The following is a 19,687-nucleotide window of genomic DNA, read 5'->3' as shown; positions in this document are numbered from 1 at the left end:
TATAAAAAAAGGGAGGGAGTTTATCTTTTATCATCAATTTACCATCAGAACTCTTTGAGTTCAAATGTAAAATTGTAGGTTTAAAAGAGTTAAGAAAATGAAAAAATAGTTGTAGACTTGGGAAGTCATGTTTTCAACTAATAAAGATATTAATGCATCTCCACCAAACAATTGGTTTTAAAGCAGTTTGAGCTAGGAATTTTTTTTTGAAATTCTCCATGTAGAGATCAGCTAATGGAGAAGAGAGGGAACCACTCATTACTAGTTTTGTTTGTATATTAAAAAAAACATTATTTCACTGAAATTGGATTGGAGGCAGTGTTTACACAATTTTGTGATGGCTGCTGAAAAAAAGATCTCCAATAAGGGCTAATACATTATTCACTGGAACATTAGTAAAGAGATATACTTGTAAGGATGTCAATTATATGTCTATCCTAGACAGTTTCTGGACAAAATCAGCCGAATTCTTGATGTGGGAATCAGATGCAAAACGACTGAAATATACAGCTTTTTTTTAAAAATAAACTTAGAGTGAATGGTAAAATCTAATGAAAACAAATTCATGGGATACATTTAGATTCAAGAATTTCAAGCAACTAACATTTTGATCTTTTCTTAAGATATCAGCCAGTAGTATCGCCCATCATTTAGTAATTAGGATGCAAAACAATTATATCATACACAATTCTGCATAAGTCAGTTATCAGAGAAAGTAAGTAATTGTTGGCTTAATTAATACACTCAACTTCTAAACACTATCATAACTATAATCGAAAATAAAAATTTGTATCTGATTACCAAATCATTTATGTACTTACCACCATGGCAACAAAATATTTTTTCATCTATAATGGCAGCTATTGGTAAGCAGTTAAAACAATCTGTGAATGTTTTCCATAGCTTAATGTTATAGCGTCTTTTACCTAATTAAAATTAAAATAAAATACACTCACTGTTTGTATTAATGTAAAATATAGATGAAAACAAAAATATAATTTCTTGTCAAATATAATATACCATACTATATAGTTTAGTTTACAATATATTTACACATCATTCTGATACATATATGAGGCATGACTTCTATTATTATGTTAACTTCACTATCTCCTTAGGTCTAGCTTCCACTGTAGGGAACTCTTAATGAATGCTGAACTAGTAATTATGATTGGAAGCAGATTGCTTTCAATTATCATTTCAAATCAGGGCACACATTCTGTTACAGTACGTGTGCCCTTCATTACGGTAAACTAAAGGAATAACAGGCAATTTTATTGTTAAGAAGTCAAATGCTTCATTATACAAACAAATGATCATGAAGATATTTCATATGCCAACATACAGAAATGCATGCAAGGCATATTTTAAGGTAAAATACTGATAAAACAATAACAGCAGAAGTTACTGCTAAGTACAATATATGGTTTACCCTGGAAGGATTGAAAAGTTTGCTTTGACATGTCATGAAAAATTACTCCACTCTCTCCATCACTCCATTTTGGAAATGTGACCAGCATGATAGTCTATGCTGCATGTTACTGTTGCCATCTCTTTGTCATTCTGTCTGCATAAAATAACAGGATTCATTACTCAATGCAATTTGTTTCTTCTGTCCCCTGATGTTCAACTCTGACATTCCTTCATACTCACCTTAGTTGTAGCTGCCTATTTTCATTCAGCAGATAGAGCATCCTAAATGGCATTAAAGCATCCTCTCAGTCCCTAATTGTACGACAGCCATTTAATTAATTGTGGTATATCTACTGGACTTTACAATCCTTCATCTGCTTCTCACCTAGATCAGCTGTTTCACTATGTGCCTGGCACTATGACATTTTCTGTTTGTTATACCCAGTTTTAGTATACTCAAGACCAATGTTCTCTCTAATTTTTGCAAGCTTGTGTGTGTGTGCATGAAAAACATTTTGTGCACAAGTTTTTAATCTCAGACTCAATGTGTGCAGCAGTCTTTGCTCACAATAGAAAGTCACAAGCTATAAACCCTTAATTTGATATGGCAATATCAAATTATTTAAATATGACAAGTACACAACTGTCATCTTTGTCATACCTAAACATTCCACTAAGTGTAATGTTGTTCTTTGAACAGTGGTGTTTCAATATATGTCCAGCCACTCAAATTAATTTGTTGTTTTTTTTTTTACTTTAACTTCGACAGTGACATCTTGCAGGTTTAACGTACTAAAACCACCAATATATTTCTCCTATTAATGTTTGCCCCCCACCCCCATTTTTTTTCCTAGCTATAACCTGTAAAACTGCAAGCACTAAATTAATTTGCTTAAATCCACATAACTACAAAAATCTATCACCATTGAAACAAATTTAAGTGATTATACTGTCCAAGATTGACAAAAAAAAAAAAAAAAAAAAAAAAAAAGCCCATACAACTTGCTTAAATCATAATCAGCTTCACCTACACAGCAAAGGCTAAAAGTAACTAATTAGAGTGTATTAAGTTGGAATGGATTAGAGTAATAGTAGAGCAGACACACTGGGGAAATTACTAAATAAAAGAAGTCACAAGTATGATTTATCATAAAAAAAAAAAAAAATCGGCTAACACCTTTTTTATTCCCGTATGCGGGGAGTAGGCTAGGCCATTTAGCCCTTGGTTTCTTCTGTCCTCTGATGTTCAACTCTGACATTCCTTCATACTCACCTTAGTTGTAGCTGCTTATTTTCATTCAGCAGATACAGCATCCTAAATGTTGGAGACTGAGTGGGCAGTTCAATCTCCACTGGTACCAATCAGAGATAGATGGCCCAAGGCTATCACTAATTAAGCGGTACTCAGTGAAGAGAGATGGCTCAAATGTGCCGCCACCTCGTGGTCCCTAACCCTAACACAATATATTTAATGTCTGAAATAATGTGGGTTCTACGATCGATTTTCTTGAGTTTACAGGACGAAAAACCCGAGTTTCCGGGAGGAAAAACCTGCTTGCCCATGCCAGAGATCGACTAACTCGGGAACCGGTCGAAAAAAGGCTTAGAAAAATTTCCTCTAGTCGCCGACTAGACTCGAAACCAAGTCTTCCTTCGTGCGGCCAAGAGCCGTGGTTGGCAAACGCCACATCCAAAGTATATGAAAATGAAGTATATGATAAATCATATGATATATGATTTATCATATACTTCATTTTTATAGTACGTTCAAAAATTATTGAATGTAACAAATTCTGAAAGCAAAAATTTCATGTGCAAGGACACAGATTAGAGGGAACAGTGCCCAAGACCGTATTTTTTGTAGTCCCAACACTACATTATTGTAGTGTCTGTAGGACACTACAACATAAGTACTTATGGCATACATTCCCGCAACCAGTCAGAGCTACAGAAGATGATGTAATAACTTGTGAGAGTTCTGAAAGAATTATAACATCCATGATGCCATCAAAAGCATTGCTGATTTTTGGGAGGAAGTGAAGCAATCAACAATTAAAGGGATATGGAACAAACTATGCCTTCAATTTTGTGATGATTTTCGTGACTTCACAGAAGACATTGCCGAAGCCATAAAAGCTGTAGTGGATAGTGACAATGCACTGCAACTGGACATCAATGAAAATGATATCATTGACATACTAGAGTCTCATTCACAAGAATTAACCAATGAAGACCTCATGAAGATAGAGAAGCAGCTGACAGAAACACACAAACACGAAGAATCCGAAAATCCAGAGCCAAGAAAGTTTACGACAAAAGCATTAGCTGAAGCTTTTCATCTCATTGAAGCAGGATTTGCTAAGCTTGAGGAGCAAGATCCTAACTTTCAGCAGTTTACAAAGGTTTACCGTGAGAACCTAGCTGCTACAAGGCCATTTATGATGAAAAAAAAGAATAAGGCTGTGCAAATAACCCTAGATACCATTTTCAAAAAACGAACTTCAGTGGTAAGCTCCCCTCCTCCAGAAACAGAATCAAATCTTGATTCTCCAGCACCAGGTCTAGTCTCTCTAGCACTATCTCCATCATCTTCCGATTAATTTTAGCCTACCTTCTTGCTTCAGAAATGCCACTTCTAGTAAACAAAACATTGATGCAACCTTTAATATTCTTTTTTTTAAAATTTCTCCTATCTAAACATTTTGTATGAGTTTGTTTTTATGTTCTGTTTGTTTGAATTAAAAGAACACAATAGTTTCTGTAACTTATTACTGTACAGGGGGATTATCATTATTACAGTATTACACTGTATTATTATTGATACATATGAGCCATTATAGTACTGTTATTATTACCACATATGCACTGTTCACCAGGGACCCGAGTTATATACAAATCCGACTTAAGTTCTCAGGAACGTATCACGTTCGTAACCCGGCAACTGCTTGTATATATTTTGCACTAAAATGTAACTAGCTGAAGGAAGATTTTAGTGTGTAGAAAGTGATATTTATATGTCAGTGGAGTTCTTAACTGTGTGAATGACTACATATTATGATATAATAATCGAGTTTGCATTTTAAAATGCAGAAAAAAAACCCATATTATTATTATATGGGCACTCCATGGAATTAAAAGACTTATCATGGGAGACCCACTCTATCCATCAACACATACATCTTAAACCTATTCACTCTTGGGGCACTCACAATCGCCTCTGGCAATCCATTCCACTCATTCACCACTCTCCAAGAGCCTAGTACACACAACCTTACTAATCACACTCTTAGACAGCCTTCAAGTATGACCTTCTTATTTTCCCCCTACTCCCCATATATTGAAAAATTTCTTCTGTGTGAATCTTATAGTATCCTCTTAGTAAACTATAAGTTTCTATCATGCTCTCTCTCCTCCACCAGTCAGCTAAACTCTGCAACCCCCCCACACACACCCTCAATATAATAAATTTAGTTTAATCCTTTATCCAAGTGTGAGCAAACAAAGTTTGCACCTGAAAATAACTTCAGGACTGAGGTAAGGTAGTACAACACCAGGCAACTCGTAGCAAAAGGTGGACCAAGCTAACATCACTCCTATCTCAGTATCTCCCATAATGCAAAACACATCTCCTTGTGGATATGTATAATGTTATGCAGTAAGAGAAGGCCGCTACCCAGACCGATTTCTACCTTTATTGAGGTCTCTTCAGTGGCAGCCAGGCCCAGAAGTGGAGATACCAAGGCAGAACCAATGGAGAGGTCATCTTTACCTACAGGTGTTGCCAAAAGGTGTGCCACCTTATTATTAAATTACTCTGGATTTAGAGAAAGATGTTGAAAGTTTATTCTTCACTTGGTTAGACTATAATAAATTTAGTTTAATACTTTATCCAAGTGTGAGCAAACAAAGTTTGCGCCTAAAAATATCTCCAGGACTGAGGTAAGGTAGTACAACACCAGGCAACTCGTAACAAAGGTGGACCAAGCAAACATCACTCCTATCTCAGTATCTCCCATAATTCAAAACACATCTCCTTGTGGATATGTATAATGTTATGCATTAAGGGAAGGGCTGCTACCTAGGCCGGTTTCTACCTTTATTGAGGTCTCAATAAAGGTAGAAACCAGATAAAGGATTAAAACTAAATTTATTATAGTCTAACCAAGTGAAAAATAAACTTTCAACACACCCTCAATCTATCCTCACAGGGATAATTACACAGACATGTAACTAGCTTGGTCGCTCATCTCCGAATCCTCTTCACCACCTCCAGATCCCCAAGAAACAGAGGTGACCAAATCTGTGCACAATATTCAACATGTGGCCGAATCATAGCGTTATAAAGAGGGATAATAACCTCCCTATCTTTATTTGTCAATATGTGCTCTTCAGCATCCAAGCAATCACTCAGATATTTTGCCAACTCTAACAATATGTCCCCTGAATTTCAAATCTCTACACACCATCAACCTCAGAGTCTCATCAATTTCCTGTAAACTAGTACCATCTCATCCACATTATTACTTTCAACCACTTCCTTCAAACTCTCATTTGTATTTTGTGCACTATCATTCACTGCTTCCACTACATTCTCCACAACACTCTGACATTCCTGCCTTATATCCATAATATCAGTTACTTCATTCTTTCGCTCCCAACACAACTCGCATTTCTTATACTCACTTACGAAACATTTCCGACATATATTTTCTCCATTCTTGTTCTTATACCACAAACCATTCAATCTCAGCAATGAACACACTATGATATGCAATGACAGCCAGCAATAGTACTGTATAATCACACCACCCACCTGAATATTTATTTGCATTTTTGAAAATTATGGAGACAACTGTCGTGTTTGAATAAAAACTTTAGTTTAATATAACTAAAATCTACAATTCGACGTTTCGACCTTTATGTCAAAGTCATCTTCTGGAGCATACAAATATACACAAGAAACAAGCTGTACTACAATCAAACTGGTTCATTAAAGACACTGACCAACCGCTACCACAATTGTTGGCCTGACCTCTGGTGAAAAAAAAAATAAATAAATAAAAATAAAAAATTATACATCAACGCTAGAGTCCTATTATTTGTGTTGTCTACTATATACATATATTAACATTATTCCAGCCAGTTGGAGTGGAATGGTTTCTAATACTAGCGGATTAGTTGCGCGTCTTCCTTCAGGCAGTCTATTCTTCACGGTCTACCGAACACAGACACACACTGGCCAATACATACATGCGAATTCATATCACCACCCATCACAAAAATATGGAGTCATTAACACCCTTAAAAACAGAGTCACAACTATTTGCTCTAACCAGCAAGCCCTAAAACAAGAACTAAAAATCCTTAGTGACACATTCATAAATAATGGCTATAACAAAAATACTGTCAATGAAATACTCTATAAAACAACAAAAACGAATCTAGATTACAGTAAAACCATAGCCATCCCATACATTAAAAATCAGAAAAAATCAACAGAATCCTACAACATTATAACCTCAATGCCATCTTTAAACCACCCACTAAACTTAAAACCATATTCAGCTCCTCTAAGGATCCTCTCCTCCCATTAGCACATCCTGGAGTCTATTGCATCCGCTGCACCTGTAACTTACCATACATTGGTGAAACAGGACAGACAATCCCTATACACAAGAAAGAACACATTAGACACATTAAATATAACCATTACGGTGAAGCAAGCCTCTCGGACCACGCACTTAACACCTTACACCAAATCAACTGGAAAAGCACCTGCTCCTTACACCGCACAAAAACCTGGCACGAAAGAAAATATAAGGAATCCTGCGAAATCCTGATAAACCACCCAAATATCAATAACAAAGATGGCATGAAAATTCTAAGGATCTGGATGGCACACATTCAGCCTACCTAATATGAAAGATCAACATAAGTCAGGACTATAACCAATCCGCTAGTATTAGAAACCATTCCACTCCAACTGGCTGGAATAATGTTAATATATGTATACAGTAGACAACACAAATAATAGGACTCTAGCGTTGATGTATAATTTTTTATTTTATTTTTCCCACCAGAGATCAGGCCAACAATTGTGGTAGCGGTTGGTCAGTGTCTTTAACGAACCAGTTTGATTGTAGTACAGCTTGTTTCTTGTGTATATTTGTACGCTCCAGAAGATGACCTTGACATAAAGGTCGAAACGTCGAATTGTAGATTTTAGTTATATTAAACTAAAGTTTTTATTCAAACACGGTAGTTGTCCCCATAATTTTCAAAAATGCATTCGAATCACCGTGCAAGCCTAAAAGAAAGGAATGAATATTTATTTATTTATAACTGGAATGCAGTAGAAGAATTACTTCTTCCTAACATGGAATTTAGGCCAAGTGGCCTGTTCTGGTCTCATGCCATCTCTTTCTTGGTCTTCCGATTCTTCTTTTTCCACTTATTTTATATCTGTATAATATTTTTGGTTAGTCTGCTGTTGTCCATTCGATTTAAATGTTCTAGCCATTTTTGTTTATACTGTCTCATGTAGTAATTAATTGGTTTTATTTTCAGGGATTGTAAGATTTCATTTGTTTAGTGGTCCCACTTGGTATACCCAGCTGTTTTTTTGAGGAACTTCATTTCTGCTGTTTGAATTCGTTTTTCATTTTTCTTTCCTTTTTATGGTGCATGTTTAACTTCTGTATAGTAGAGTTGGTTTGGACAAGACATATAGTCTGATTCTAGTGTGTTTTTGTACTAGGGATGGCTTAAATATATTATTTATTATGCCATTTACTTGGACAAAGTTTGATATTTTAGTGTCTATGTCTTTTTCTTCTTCGTATAATAGATCACATCCTAAGCATCTGAAAGTGTTTACTTGTTCTAGTATTTTATTATCTATCACTATTTTACTTCTTATTGTGTTTTCTCCTTTGAATGCCATTATTTTTGTTTTTTCTTTAGATATTGTCATATTATATTGTTTTGAGATATCATTTAATGATTTTAATGATCTTTGTAAATCATCTTCTAATGTAATGTATCTATGGGGGTAAGGGATAATTTTCTTTACAGGGAATTATTCCAGGGTAAAGATATGTGCAATACATCTCTATTACAGAGACCTAGCCTCTTCTTTACCAGGACCGCACTGTGTGGCAAAGAGTCACATCCTTCCAGAGGTGCCTCTGTTTTCACAGAACAGTGCAGATCTAGACTGGAAAGTTGAAAAATATTCCAGAGGAAGGCAATCACAAATCACCTCTGTACCTTGCCAAGAACATGCCAAAAATGAGAAAGTACGATATGGTGCTGGATGGCAAGACCCCTGGGCCTGAAGGCATCCAACATGCAACTGGGGAAGAACAGAGGGCTTCCACAAGTAGAAGTAGTTTTTATGATGTGTCCAGGTCAAACCCAGAAGGAAGCTTGGTCATGGATGTTGCTGGTTGGAAAAGGGAGGTTCCCTGTTTCACAAAAAAACACAGGATTGGAACTTGGAATGTCAGAAGTATGAGCTAAAACAAGCTGGAAATAATAAAGATGGAAATGGAGCGCAAGAAGCTGGATATATTGGGAATAAGTGAACTTAGATGAACAGGAATGGGCCATTTTCAGTTGGGGAGTATATGGTGTGTTACTCAGGACATGAGACAAGTCAAAAAAATGGAGTATCTTTCTTACTCAGGAAAAAGATGGCTAGGTATGTATTGGGTTATAATCCAGTGAGTGACAGAATCATTACTCTCAGAGTGAGTGGACATCCAATGAATACGACCATCATTCAGGTTTATGCACCTCTACAGAGGCATCAGAAGAAGACATTGAAGAATTTAATACTAAGTTACAAGAAGTGATAGATGCAGCACCAAAGCGAGATTTATGGCTACTTATTGGAGATTGGAATGCAAAAGTGGGAGAGACTGAATAACAAGGAATAACAGGCCGTTTTGGTTTAGGTATTTGTAACACTGCAGGGAAGAGACTAGTTGAGTTTTGTGCAGAGAATTCTTTGTTTATTGTTAACACCTGCTTTAAACAACACAAAAGAAGATTGTACACATGGGTATCACCTGATGGACAACACAGAAATCAAATTGACTATATACTTGGACAAAAATGATGGAGAAGTGCAATTCAGTCTGTCAAGACTTTTCCTGGTGCAGACTGTGGAACAGACCACGAGTTATTAGTGGCTATAATACGTGAAACTACGGAAACTGAAAACATCACAAATGTCTATCAGATATGATCTTGGAAACATACCAGCTGAATACAATATTAGCATACAGAACAGATTCAACACACTCAATTTGTGTGAAAAAGAACCAGATGAACTATGGGAAAAGATTAAAGATATAATTAAAACAGAAGCAAAGAAGAATATTCCAACAGTTTGTAAGAAGAAGTAGTCCAAACGGCTGTCAGAAGATGCCATCAAAACTGCTCAGGAAAGGAGGGAAAATGAAGGCCACGGGAAATTTGCAGGAAGTACAGCATTTGAATGCAGAGTTTCAACGACAAGCCAAAAGAGACAAGGAAAAATACTTTAACTAGGAATGCCAACAAATAGAAGACCAAAACAAGAAAGGAAAAACAAGAGATCTTTTCAAAAAGATCAGAGAACTAACAGGAAAGTTTAGTGCCAAGGTGACAATATTGAAAAGTTAACACAAAGGATATCTTACAGAAGCTGCAGACATCAAAGAAAGATGGAAAGAATATACAGAAGACCTTCACAGAAAGGACTCGAAAATTACTGAGAAATTTGAAGAGCAGAATTATACACAGGAACCAGCACCAGGGGAGAGTGAAGTGAGGTGGGCACTGCAACAGATATCTAGTAAGAAAGCACCAGTAGGAGATGGAATGCCCATTGAGCTGTTCAAAGCCCTGGGAGAAGAGGCAGTTAAAATTTTAACAGCTCTGTCAGCAAATTTGGATCACAACTACATGACCTAGGGAATGGAAAAAATCAGTTTATATTCCTTTATTGAAGAAAGGCGATGCAAGAGAGTGCAAAAATTACAGAACTATAGCATTGATTTCTCATGCAAGTAAAGTCTTACTTAAGATCATTCAGAAAAGACAGGAACCATTCATGAAGAGAGAAATGCCAGATGAACAGGCAGGATTTCAAAAAGGCAGAGGAACAAGAGATCAAATTGCTAATTTGAGATGGATAATAGAAAGAGCACAGGAATATCACAAGAATGTCTACCTTTGTTTCCTTGACTATAGCAAGGCTTTTGACTCTGCAGATCATGTGAAACTGTGGAATGTATTAAGAAAAATGGGAGTCCCAGAGTATTTCATTATCCTTCTGAGGAATCTTTATTATGAACAAGAAGCTACTGTCCGAACAGATCTTGGAGAAACTGAGTATTTCACAATAGGTAAAGGGATGCGACAAGGATGTATTTTATCTCCATACCTGCTTAACTTGTACAGCAGATACATTTTAAGAATGGCAGGGTTGGAGGAGTCTTCAGTTGGAATTAAAACTGGTGGATAAAATATTAATAATTTGAGGTATGCAGATGATACCACCTTGCTAGGAATGCAAAGAAGATTTAAAGGAACTTATTATGAAAGTTAAAGAAGAAAGTGCTAAATACGGTATTAAACTTACCCTCAAAAAGACAAAAGTTGTGGCGACATGTGAACTTAATGATTTTGAAGTAGATGGGGAGATAATGGAAGCAGTTAACCATTTTGTGTTCCTAGGATCCCTAATTGATAAAGATGGTGCTTAAGGGTCAAAGCTGTATAACTGAGAGGAGACCTCCACATAGCCTTTAAAGAAATGTGGAGAACCGACCAGGGCTTCTGACCTAATGTCCAATCCTCACCTTCTCGTGGTGCACCCTGTTGGGTATCTACCTGGATACTGAACGAATGAGGATGGGCTGGCAAATTTGGGATTTAGGTGACCAAATTGTATTCTTATATTCTTATTGGCTTCAACCAATATAGAAAATGATGGTACAACTTGACAAAATTTCATGCCAGCTGGGGCATCGCCTGGTTAAACAAGGTGTGGTTGTTTCACAAGGTAGCCAGGGCAAACGGCGAAAAGTCAGCTACTGGAACAAATCTGAAAGCACGCCCCAACTCAACATCACCAGAGTTAAAGATTGGTACTATCAACATAAGAAGCCTGAATGGCAAAGAAACGGAGCTAGCTGAAGAATTAGATAAGTACCAGATCGACATAATAGGATGTGATGACTGAAACAAAAAAGACAAAGACCGGCGAGATCTTTCTGAGCAATAAATACAAAATGTTATATTCAGGAAATGACAATCAAGGAAAAGAAGGAGTAGCCATAGTATTTAACACAAAATACGAGGCTAATCTTTTGAATGGCAGGCAGTCTCAAGCAGAGTGATCTGGGCAAATATCAGAATTAAAATTGGACAATGAGACTTATTTGTGCCTATGGTCCCACAGAAGGTTCTACTAAAGTAGAAGTGGAGGAATTTTTTGATGCTTTAGAAAAAGCAACTGACACAATGAAAAAGGAAAAGTTGGTCCTTGTTGGGGATCTAAATAGCAGAGTAGGAAATGACTGTCAGACATACAAAAATATTTTAGGAAAATTTGGAGAAAAGTGCAAAGCCAATAATAATGGCAAATATCTGTTGGATTTCTGCTCAGGACATGGATTGGTTATTACTAACACCATGTTCCAACATAAAAATGTGCACAAATTCACATGGAGAAAAGAGGCAAGGAATAAAAAAAGTCTCATTGACTATGTTATTGTTGATAGTGATGTTTTCTCCTTGGTGCAGGACACCAGAGTGTACAGAGGATTTGAAATTGGAAGTGATCACTATTTAGTCTTGAGCAGGATAAAATTAAATTTCATATTGAAAAGAATAACATGTAAGAAAGTTTTAAAGCGAATAATTTTATATAAATAAAATTATAACAATTTGGAAACAGTATAACCCATTTGGTATAGAAATGACCCTGCAAATGAAGAGATACACTGTTGTTATGTTATGATCCATCGAGTCGTTTCCAACTCCTGGAGACTCCACGAACATACACTCTCCATTCTGATCTGTCCCTGACCATGTCTTTCAGAACCTCCAAGCGCACTCCAGTTGCTTCTTTAACTCCATCCACTCATCTAATTGCTCTTCCTCTTCTCCTGCTTCCATCAACTTTAGTAAGCATCATCATCTTCTCCACAATTTCATTTGTTCGCATAATATGTCCGAAGTATGATAATTTTTGTTTGATGATCATAGCATCAAGGGAGCAATCTGGCTTTATTCTCTCTATCACTGATTTATTGGTTTGCGTTGCAGTCCATGGTATTCTTAGTAAGCATCTCCAAAACCCACAACTCAAACATTTATCTTCCTTCTTTCACCCTTTCTCAGGGTCCAACTTTCACATTCCACCACAGGGAATACCATTGCTTTCACGATTCTGATTTTTGTTGTGAGGCTAATATCTTTAAAGATCTTGCTTAAATTTGTCACTGCTTTTTTTCAAAAGTAATAATCTTCTTCTAACTCTTCAGTACAATAATCATCATCATCAAATTCCTGACATGTACCCTCAAGGGGTGTACAGGATATGATAGTACTACATGAAAAAATTACATCATTACTAACTTCCTATCTACAATTTTCCTCCAAATCAGTCTGTTACTTGTCAAGACTCCAACATTATCAGATCTTATATTTCTATCATCTAAGGCACTTTGTACCGTATCAATCCACCTATATCTTGATCTTCCTCTGGGTCGTTTTCCTGCCAACCTGGCAGAGAACACTTGGTTTGCTAATCTTTCCTTGCCCATTCTGTTTAAGTGACCATACCACCTGAGATTACCTCTACTAATGCATTCCTGGATGCTGACAATGTCAAGTTCTTTCCTAATATCCTCATTTTTAAGATGATATTGCCATTGATGCCATCTGTTCACACACCTAATCTTTCTCAGGACTCTCATATCTGCGGTCGCTAGTCTTTGGTCAAGTGTTTTACTTCTGACCAAGCTCTCAGATCAATAAGTTAAAACTGGTTTGAACACTGTCTTGTATACAGCTAATTCAGTGTTCTGACTAATTTCCCTCTTATTCCATATGAATTTATTCAATTGACTTCCTACCATACCAGCTTTGTTGATTCTGCTGTCTATTTCCATATTTAATTTACCATCTTCAGTAAAAATCATGCCTAAGTAGCTGAAATGTTTTACTTGTTCCACAGGTTCCCAGTTCACAACACAGTTGACATTTTCAACAATTCCACCTATTTTCATTGTCTTTGTCTTTTTAATGCTGACCTTCATACCATATCTATTACAACAGTTATTCAATTTAGTCAAGGAATCTTGCAAACTTGTAGCGGATTTATTTATAACATTGTCCGCATAAAGCAAAGAGCTGACATTAACATCTCCAATTCTGATATCATGTTTAATACCACTTTCCTTCATAATGTGATCCATATAGATAACGAATAACAGAGAGAATAATGTACATCCTTGTCTCACACCAGATTTAACATTAACCATCTTCTTGTACTTCTTTCAATTCTAACTGCTGACTTACAACTCAAGTAAAGGCCAAGTATTGCTTGATATAATGCCTCATTCAAACCATATAACTGTAGCGTATTGAATAGCTTCTCTCTTGGCACCTTGTCATATGCCTTTTCCAGATTGACAACACTCAGGGGTGCTTAAGGGTCAAATCTGTATAACTGAGAGGAGACCACCACATAGCCTTTAAAGGAATGCGGAGAACCGACCAGGGCCTCTGACCTAATGTCCAATCCTCACCTTCTCGTGGTGCACCCTGTTGGGTATCTACTTTGATACTGAACGAACGAGGATGGGCTAGCAATTTGGGATTTAGCTGACCAAATTGTATTCCTATTGGTTAAACCAAAATAAAAAATGATGGTACAACATGACAAAATTTCATTCCGGCTGGGGCATTGCCCGGTTAAACAAGCCCCCCCCGTTGTTTTCGCCAGGGAACCAGGGCGAACAGCTAAGTCAGTTACTGGAACAAATCTGAAAACAAACCCCAACTCAACATCACCAGAGTTAAAGATCGGTACTATCAACGTAAGAAGCCTGAATGGCAAAGAAATGGAGCTAGCTGAGGAATTAGATAAACACCAGATCGACATAATAGGGGTGACTGAAACAAAAAAGACCAAAACTGGTGAGATCTTTCTCAGCAATAAATACAAAATGTTATATTCAGGCAATGACAATCAAGGAAAAGAAGGAGTAGCCATAATATTCAACACAAAATACGAGGCTAATCTTCTTGAATGGCAGTCAGTCTCGAGTAGAGTAATGTGGGCAAATATGAGAATGGGGAACTGGACAATGAGACTTATTTGTGCCTATGGTCCCACAAAAGGTTCTACTAAGGTAGAAGTGGAGGAATTTTTTGACGCTTTAGAAAAAGCAACTCACACAATGAAAAAGAAAAAGTTGGTCCTTGTTGGGGATCTAAATAGCAGAGTAGGAAACGATTGTGAGACATACAAAAATATTTTGGGAAAATTTGGAGAAAAGAGCAAAGCTAATAATAATGGCAAATATCTGTTGGATTTCTGCTCAGGACATGGACTGGTTATTACTAACACCATGTTCCAACATAAAAATGCGCACAAATTCACATGGAGAGAAGAGGCTAGGAATAAGAAGGGTCTCATTGACTGTGTTGTTGTTGATAGTGATGTTTTCTCCCTGGTTCAGGACACCAGAGTGTACAGAGGATTTGAAATTGGAAGTGATCACTATTTGGTCTTGAGCAGGATAAAATTGGATTTCATATTGAAAAGAATGACATGTAAGAAAGTTTTAAAGCGAATAAAAGTTGAGCAGCTCTCAGATGTGAACTGTAGATTAAAATACAGAAAGATTATTGAAAAGAAAATGAAAGAGTTTGAGAACAGGAATCAAACCTTGGAGATTCAGTGGCAGACTCTAAAGAAAACATTGATTGATTCTGCCAGAGAGGCATCTGGTAAGGTTGTGTGCGAAGATAAAAAAATCAGAACTCCCTGGTGGACACCGGAAGTTAAAGAGGCAGTGAAGGAAAAGAAGAAAGCATATCAAAAGTTCCTGGCAAATAAGTCAGCTTTTACTCTTACAGAATACAGAGACAAATGTAAGAAAGCTAAACAGTGTGTAAAACTAGCTAAACAAAAGTCATGGGAGGACTTTGGTAAGAATATAGAAAATAAATATCAAGAAGGTGGCAAAATATTCTGGAGGTTGTTGAAGAAGCTTAGGAATGGAGGAAAGAGTGCTGTAAAAGGAGTTAGAGATGATAAAGGTGACATGAAAACAGGAGAAAAAGATCCTTGAAGTATGGAGTAATTACTTTGAAATACTGCTAAATGAAACAAGCAGTGATGACAGCACAGTGATAAAAAACACTGACCAGGCATGCAGTCAGGAATACATATCCATACTTGAAGTAGAAAAAGCCATCAAAGGCTTGAAATGTGGAAAGGCAGCAGGAGTAGATGATATTCGACCAGAAATGCCGAAGTATGGTGGTATAAGAGTCTTAGAGTGGCTGCGTTGCATAGTTCAGAAAGCCTGGACAGAGGGACATTTTCCCGATGATTGGAGTAGAGCTCTCATAGTACCCATATATAAAAAGGGAAATAAAACTGAATGTGAGAATTACAGAGGTATTTCCCTACTGAGTGTTCCTGGCAAGATCTATGCAAGTATACTTCAGAAAAGGTTGAGAAGAATTGTGGAAGAAAAGCTTGGCAAAGAACAAGCTGGATTCAGGCCATATAGAGGCTGTCAGGATCAGATCTTCACTTTACGACAAATAGTCGAGAAAGCATAGGAATATAACAAAGATCTGTATTTAAGTTTTGTCGATTTGGAAAAGGCATATGACAAGGTGCCAAGAGAGAAGATATTCAATACGGTGCAGTTACATGGTGTCAATGGGGCATTATATCAAGCAATACTTAGTCTTTATTTGAGTTGTACGTCAGCAGTTAGAATTGAAGGAAGTACAGGAAGATGGTTTAATGTTAAATCTGGTGTGAGACAAGGATGTACATTATCCTCTCTGTTATTCGTTATCTATATGGATCACATTATGAAGGAAAGTGGTATTAAACCTGATATCAAAATTGGAGATGTTAATGTCAGCTCTTTGCTTTATGCGGATGATGTTATACTTCTAAATAAATCCGCTACAAGTCTGCAAAATTCTCTGACTAAATTGAATAGCTGTTGTAATAGATATGGTATGAAGGTTCCATTCACAACACAGTTGATACTGTGTTGTGAATGGAGAACCTGTGGAACAAGTAAAACATTTCAGCTACTTAGGCACGATTTTTACTGAAGAATGTAAATTAAATATAGAAATAGACAACAGAATCAGCAAAGCTGGTATGGTGGGAAGTCAATTGAATAAATTCATATGGAATAAGAGAGAAATTAGTCGGAACACTAAATTAGCTGTATACAAGACAGTGTTCAAACCAGTTTTAACTTATGGATCTGAGAGCTGGGTCAGAAGTAAAACACTTGACCAAAGACTAGAGACTGCAGATGTGAGAGTCCTGAGAAAGATTATAGGCGTGAACAGATGGCATCAATGGCAATATCACATTAAAAATGAGGATATTAGGAAAGAACTTGACATTGTCAGCATCCAGGAATGTGTTAGCAGAGCTAATCTCAGGTGGTATGGTCACTTAAATAGAATGGGAGAGGAAAGATTAGCAAAACAAGTGTTCTCTGCCAGGTTAGCAGGAAAACGACCCAGAGGAAGACCAAGATACAGGTGGATTGATACGGTACAAAGTGCCTTAGACGATAGAAATATAAGATCTGATAATGTTGAAGTCTTGACAAGTAACAGACTGATTTGGAGGAAAATTGTAGATAGGAAGTTAGTAATGATATATTTTTTTCATGTAGTACTGTCATATCCTGTACACCCCTTGAGGGTACATGGCAGGAATTTGATGATGATGATGAAATACAGATCTTTGTTATATTCCCATGCTTTCTCAACTATTTGTCGTAAAGTGAAGATCTGATCCTGACAGCCTCTAAATAGAGGCTGTCAGGATCAGATAGCCTGAATCCACCTTGTTCTTCACCAAGCTTTCCTTCCACAATTCTTCTCAAGTATACTTGCATAGATCTTGCCAGGAACATTCAGCAGGGAAATACCTCTGTAATTCTCACATTCAGTTTTATTTCCCTTTCTATATATGGGCACTATTAGAGCTCTACTCCAATCATCGGGAATTCGTCCCTCTGTCCAGGCTTTCTGAACTATGCAGTGCAGCCACTGTAAGACTTTTATACCACCATACTTCAGCATTTCTGGTCGAATATAATCTACTCCTGCTGCTTTTCTACATTTCAAGCCTTTTTTAGATATTGAAAAGCAGAGATGAGAGTGTACATCCTTGTCATACTCCTCTTGATATATCTTCCCATTCTGAGATGTGTTCTAATTTAACTGCTATTTTATTTCCTGAATATATTTCTTGAATGGATTTTAAAAGTTGGTTTGGTATGTTTAACCCGGTTAATATTTTAAACAATTTTTGTCTACTAATTTTGTCAAAGGCATTTTCATAATCAATACAGGCCACGTGTGTTTCTTTTTGAAATTCTCTTCTCTTTTCCATTAATAATTGTACACCTGGTTGTCGACTTATGACCGTCCGCACTTACGACCACAAAAAACGAATAAATTAATAATAAATCAGGCAGCTGCACGTACGATAACCATCTCTCACATACACTCAATCGTTTTCAAGCATCTGTTGCGTGTGGTGTATTAATTAAAATTCTACTGAAATACTACCCATAAAATGTCTAGTAAAAGGAAAATGCCTTCATCTACAGATATGCCAGCCAAGGCATCAAGGAAAACTATTGATTTAAGTGTAAAATGAAAGTTAAAGTATGAAGGCGGAAAGAAAGTGAATACGATAGCACGTGACTTGAAGTTATCACATTCCACGGTATCGACGATACTTAAGGACAAAGAAAGAATTCAGAAAGCTGTGAAAGGTTCTGCACCTCTGACGTCTACAATTTTAACCAAACAACGACAGGTACCCATCCATGAAATGGAGAAATTGTTGTTTATGTGAATGGAAGATTTAATACAGAAAAATTCACCCATGAGCCTTTGCACAGTGCAAGCAAAGGCTAGAAGTCTGTTTCAGAGTTTAAAATCACATGCCAGAGACGATTACGCAGAAGATTTTCAGGTTAATACTGGATGGTTTAAGCTTTTCAAAAAAAGATTTGCTTTGCATAATGTACATGTCACAGGAGAAGCAGGAAATGCAGATAAAGCCCAAAAATTCATTGATAATTTCGACTCTTTAATCAAAGAAAATGTTATCCACCGGAACAAATATTTAACATAGGCGAAACCGGCTTGCAATGGAAACGCATGCCTAATCATACGTACATACACCAAGAAGCAAAAAGGATGCCAGGATTCAAAGCTTTTAAGGATCGGTTGACTTTGTTGCTTGGTGGTAATGACGCAGATTTTAAGCTGAAGCCTTTTCTCATTTATCGTTCAGAAAACCCTCGTGCATTTAAGCACATCAACAAGTACACACTGCCCATTTACTACCGTTCAAACCCTAAAGCTTGGATGACTCAAGCACTGTTCGAAGACCGGTTCATGAACTGCTTTATTCCCAAGGCTTGTGAATATTGTGCGAAGAGAGGTATCCCTTTCAAGATTTTATTGATTATGGACAATGCCCCTGGCCACCCTCCTCATCTGGACGATCTTCAACATGCTGTTAGAGTGGTTTTTATGCAGCATAACACAATCGCTCTCATTCAACCCATGGATCAGGGTGCTATTTCAGCATTCAAGGCTCAATACCTCGGAACGACACTCGCCTAAGCCATTGAAGCGATAGATTCTGATGCCGATTTATCTTTGCGAGACTTTTGGAAGCAGTACAACATTCTTCAGCGTATCAAGAATATTTCGACCGCATAGGAATGTGCAACAAAGAATTGTATGTCGGGAATTTGGAAAAAGTGTCTAAAATGTTCTGTGAATACATTTGAAGGATATGAAAAAGGAGAGGAACTGGAAGTGATTACAGAAAAAATAGTTAAACTTGCAAAAAATCTTAAATTAGAATGTGAAATAGAAGATGTAGAGATAAGCTGCTAGATTGTGAAATAAAAGAACTTTCAGGTGAAGAGTTGATTGAATTAGAAGCACAGAGAGTGTCAGAAGA

General features: G+C 36.8%; 1 protein-coding gene across 1 annotated transcript in view; it reads right to left on the bottom strand.

Annotated features, from left to right (window-relative positions):
- Positions 1-19,687, bottom strand: part of LOC150097748 (serine/threonine-protein phosphatase PP1-beta catalytic subunit) — a 104,948-nt gene that overhangs the window by 37,585 nt on the left and 47,676 nt on the right. The window contains exon 4 of the mRNA XM_090407530.1: positions 822-926. Coding sequence (XP_090263656.1) covers positions 822-926 — 105 coding nt within the window. The remainder of the gene's footprint in view (positions 1-821; positions 927-19,687) is intronic.

The sequence above is a fragment of the Typopeltis vanoorti genome, chromosome 17, assembly GCF_054136105.1.
Source record: "Typopeltis vanoorti isolate ZY-2024b chromosome 17, IOZ_Tvanoo_1.0, whole genome shotgun sequence".
NCBI classification, from domain to species: domain Eukaryota; kingdom Metazoa; phylum Arthropoda; class Arachnida; order Uropygi; family Thelyphonidae; genus Typopeltis; species Typopeltis vanoorti.
This window is presented reverse-complemented; position numbering and strand designations above follow the sequence as displayed.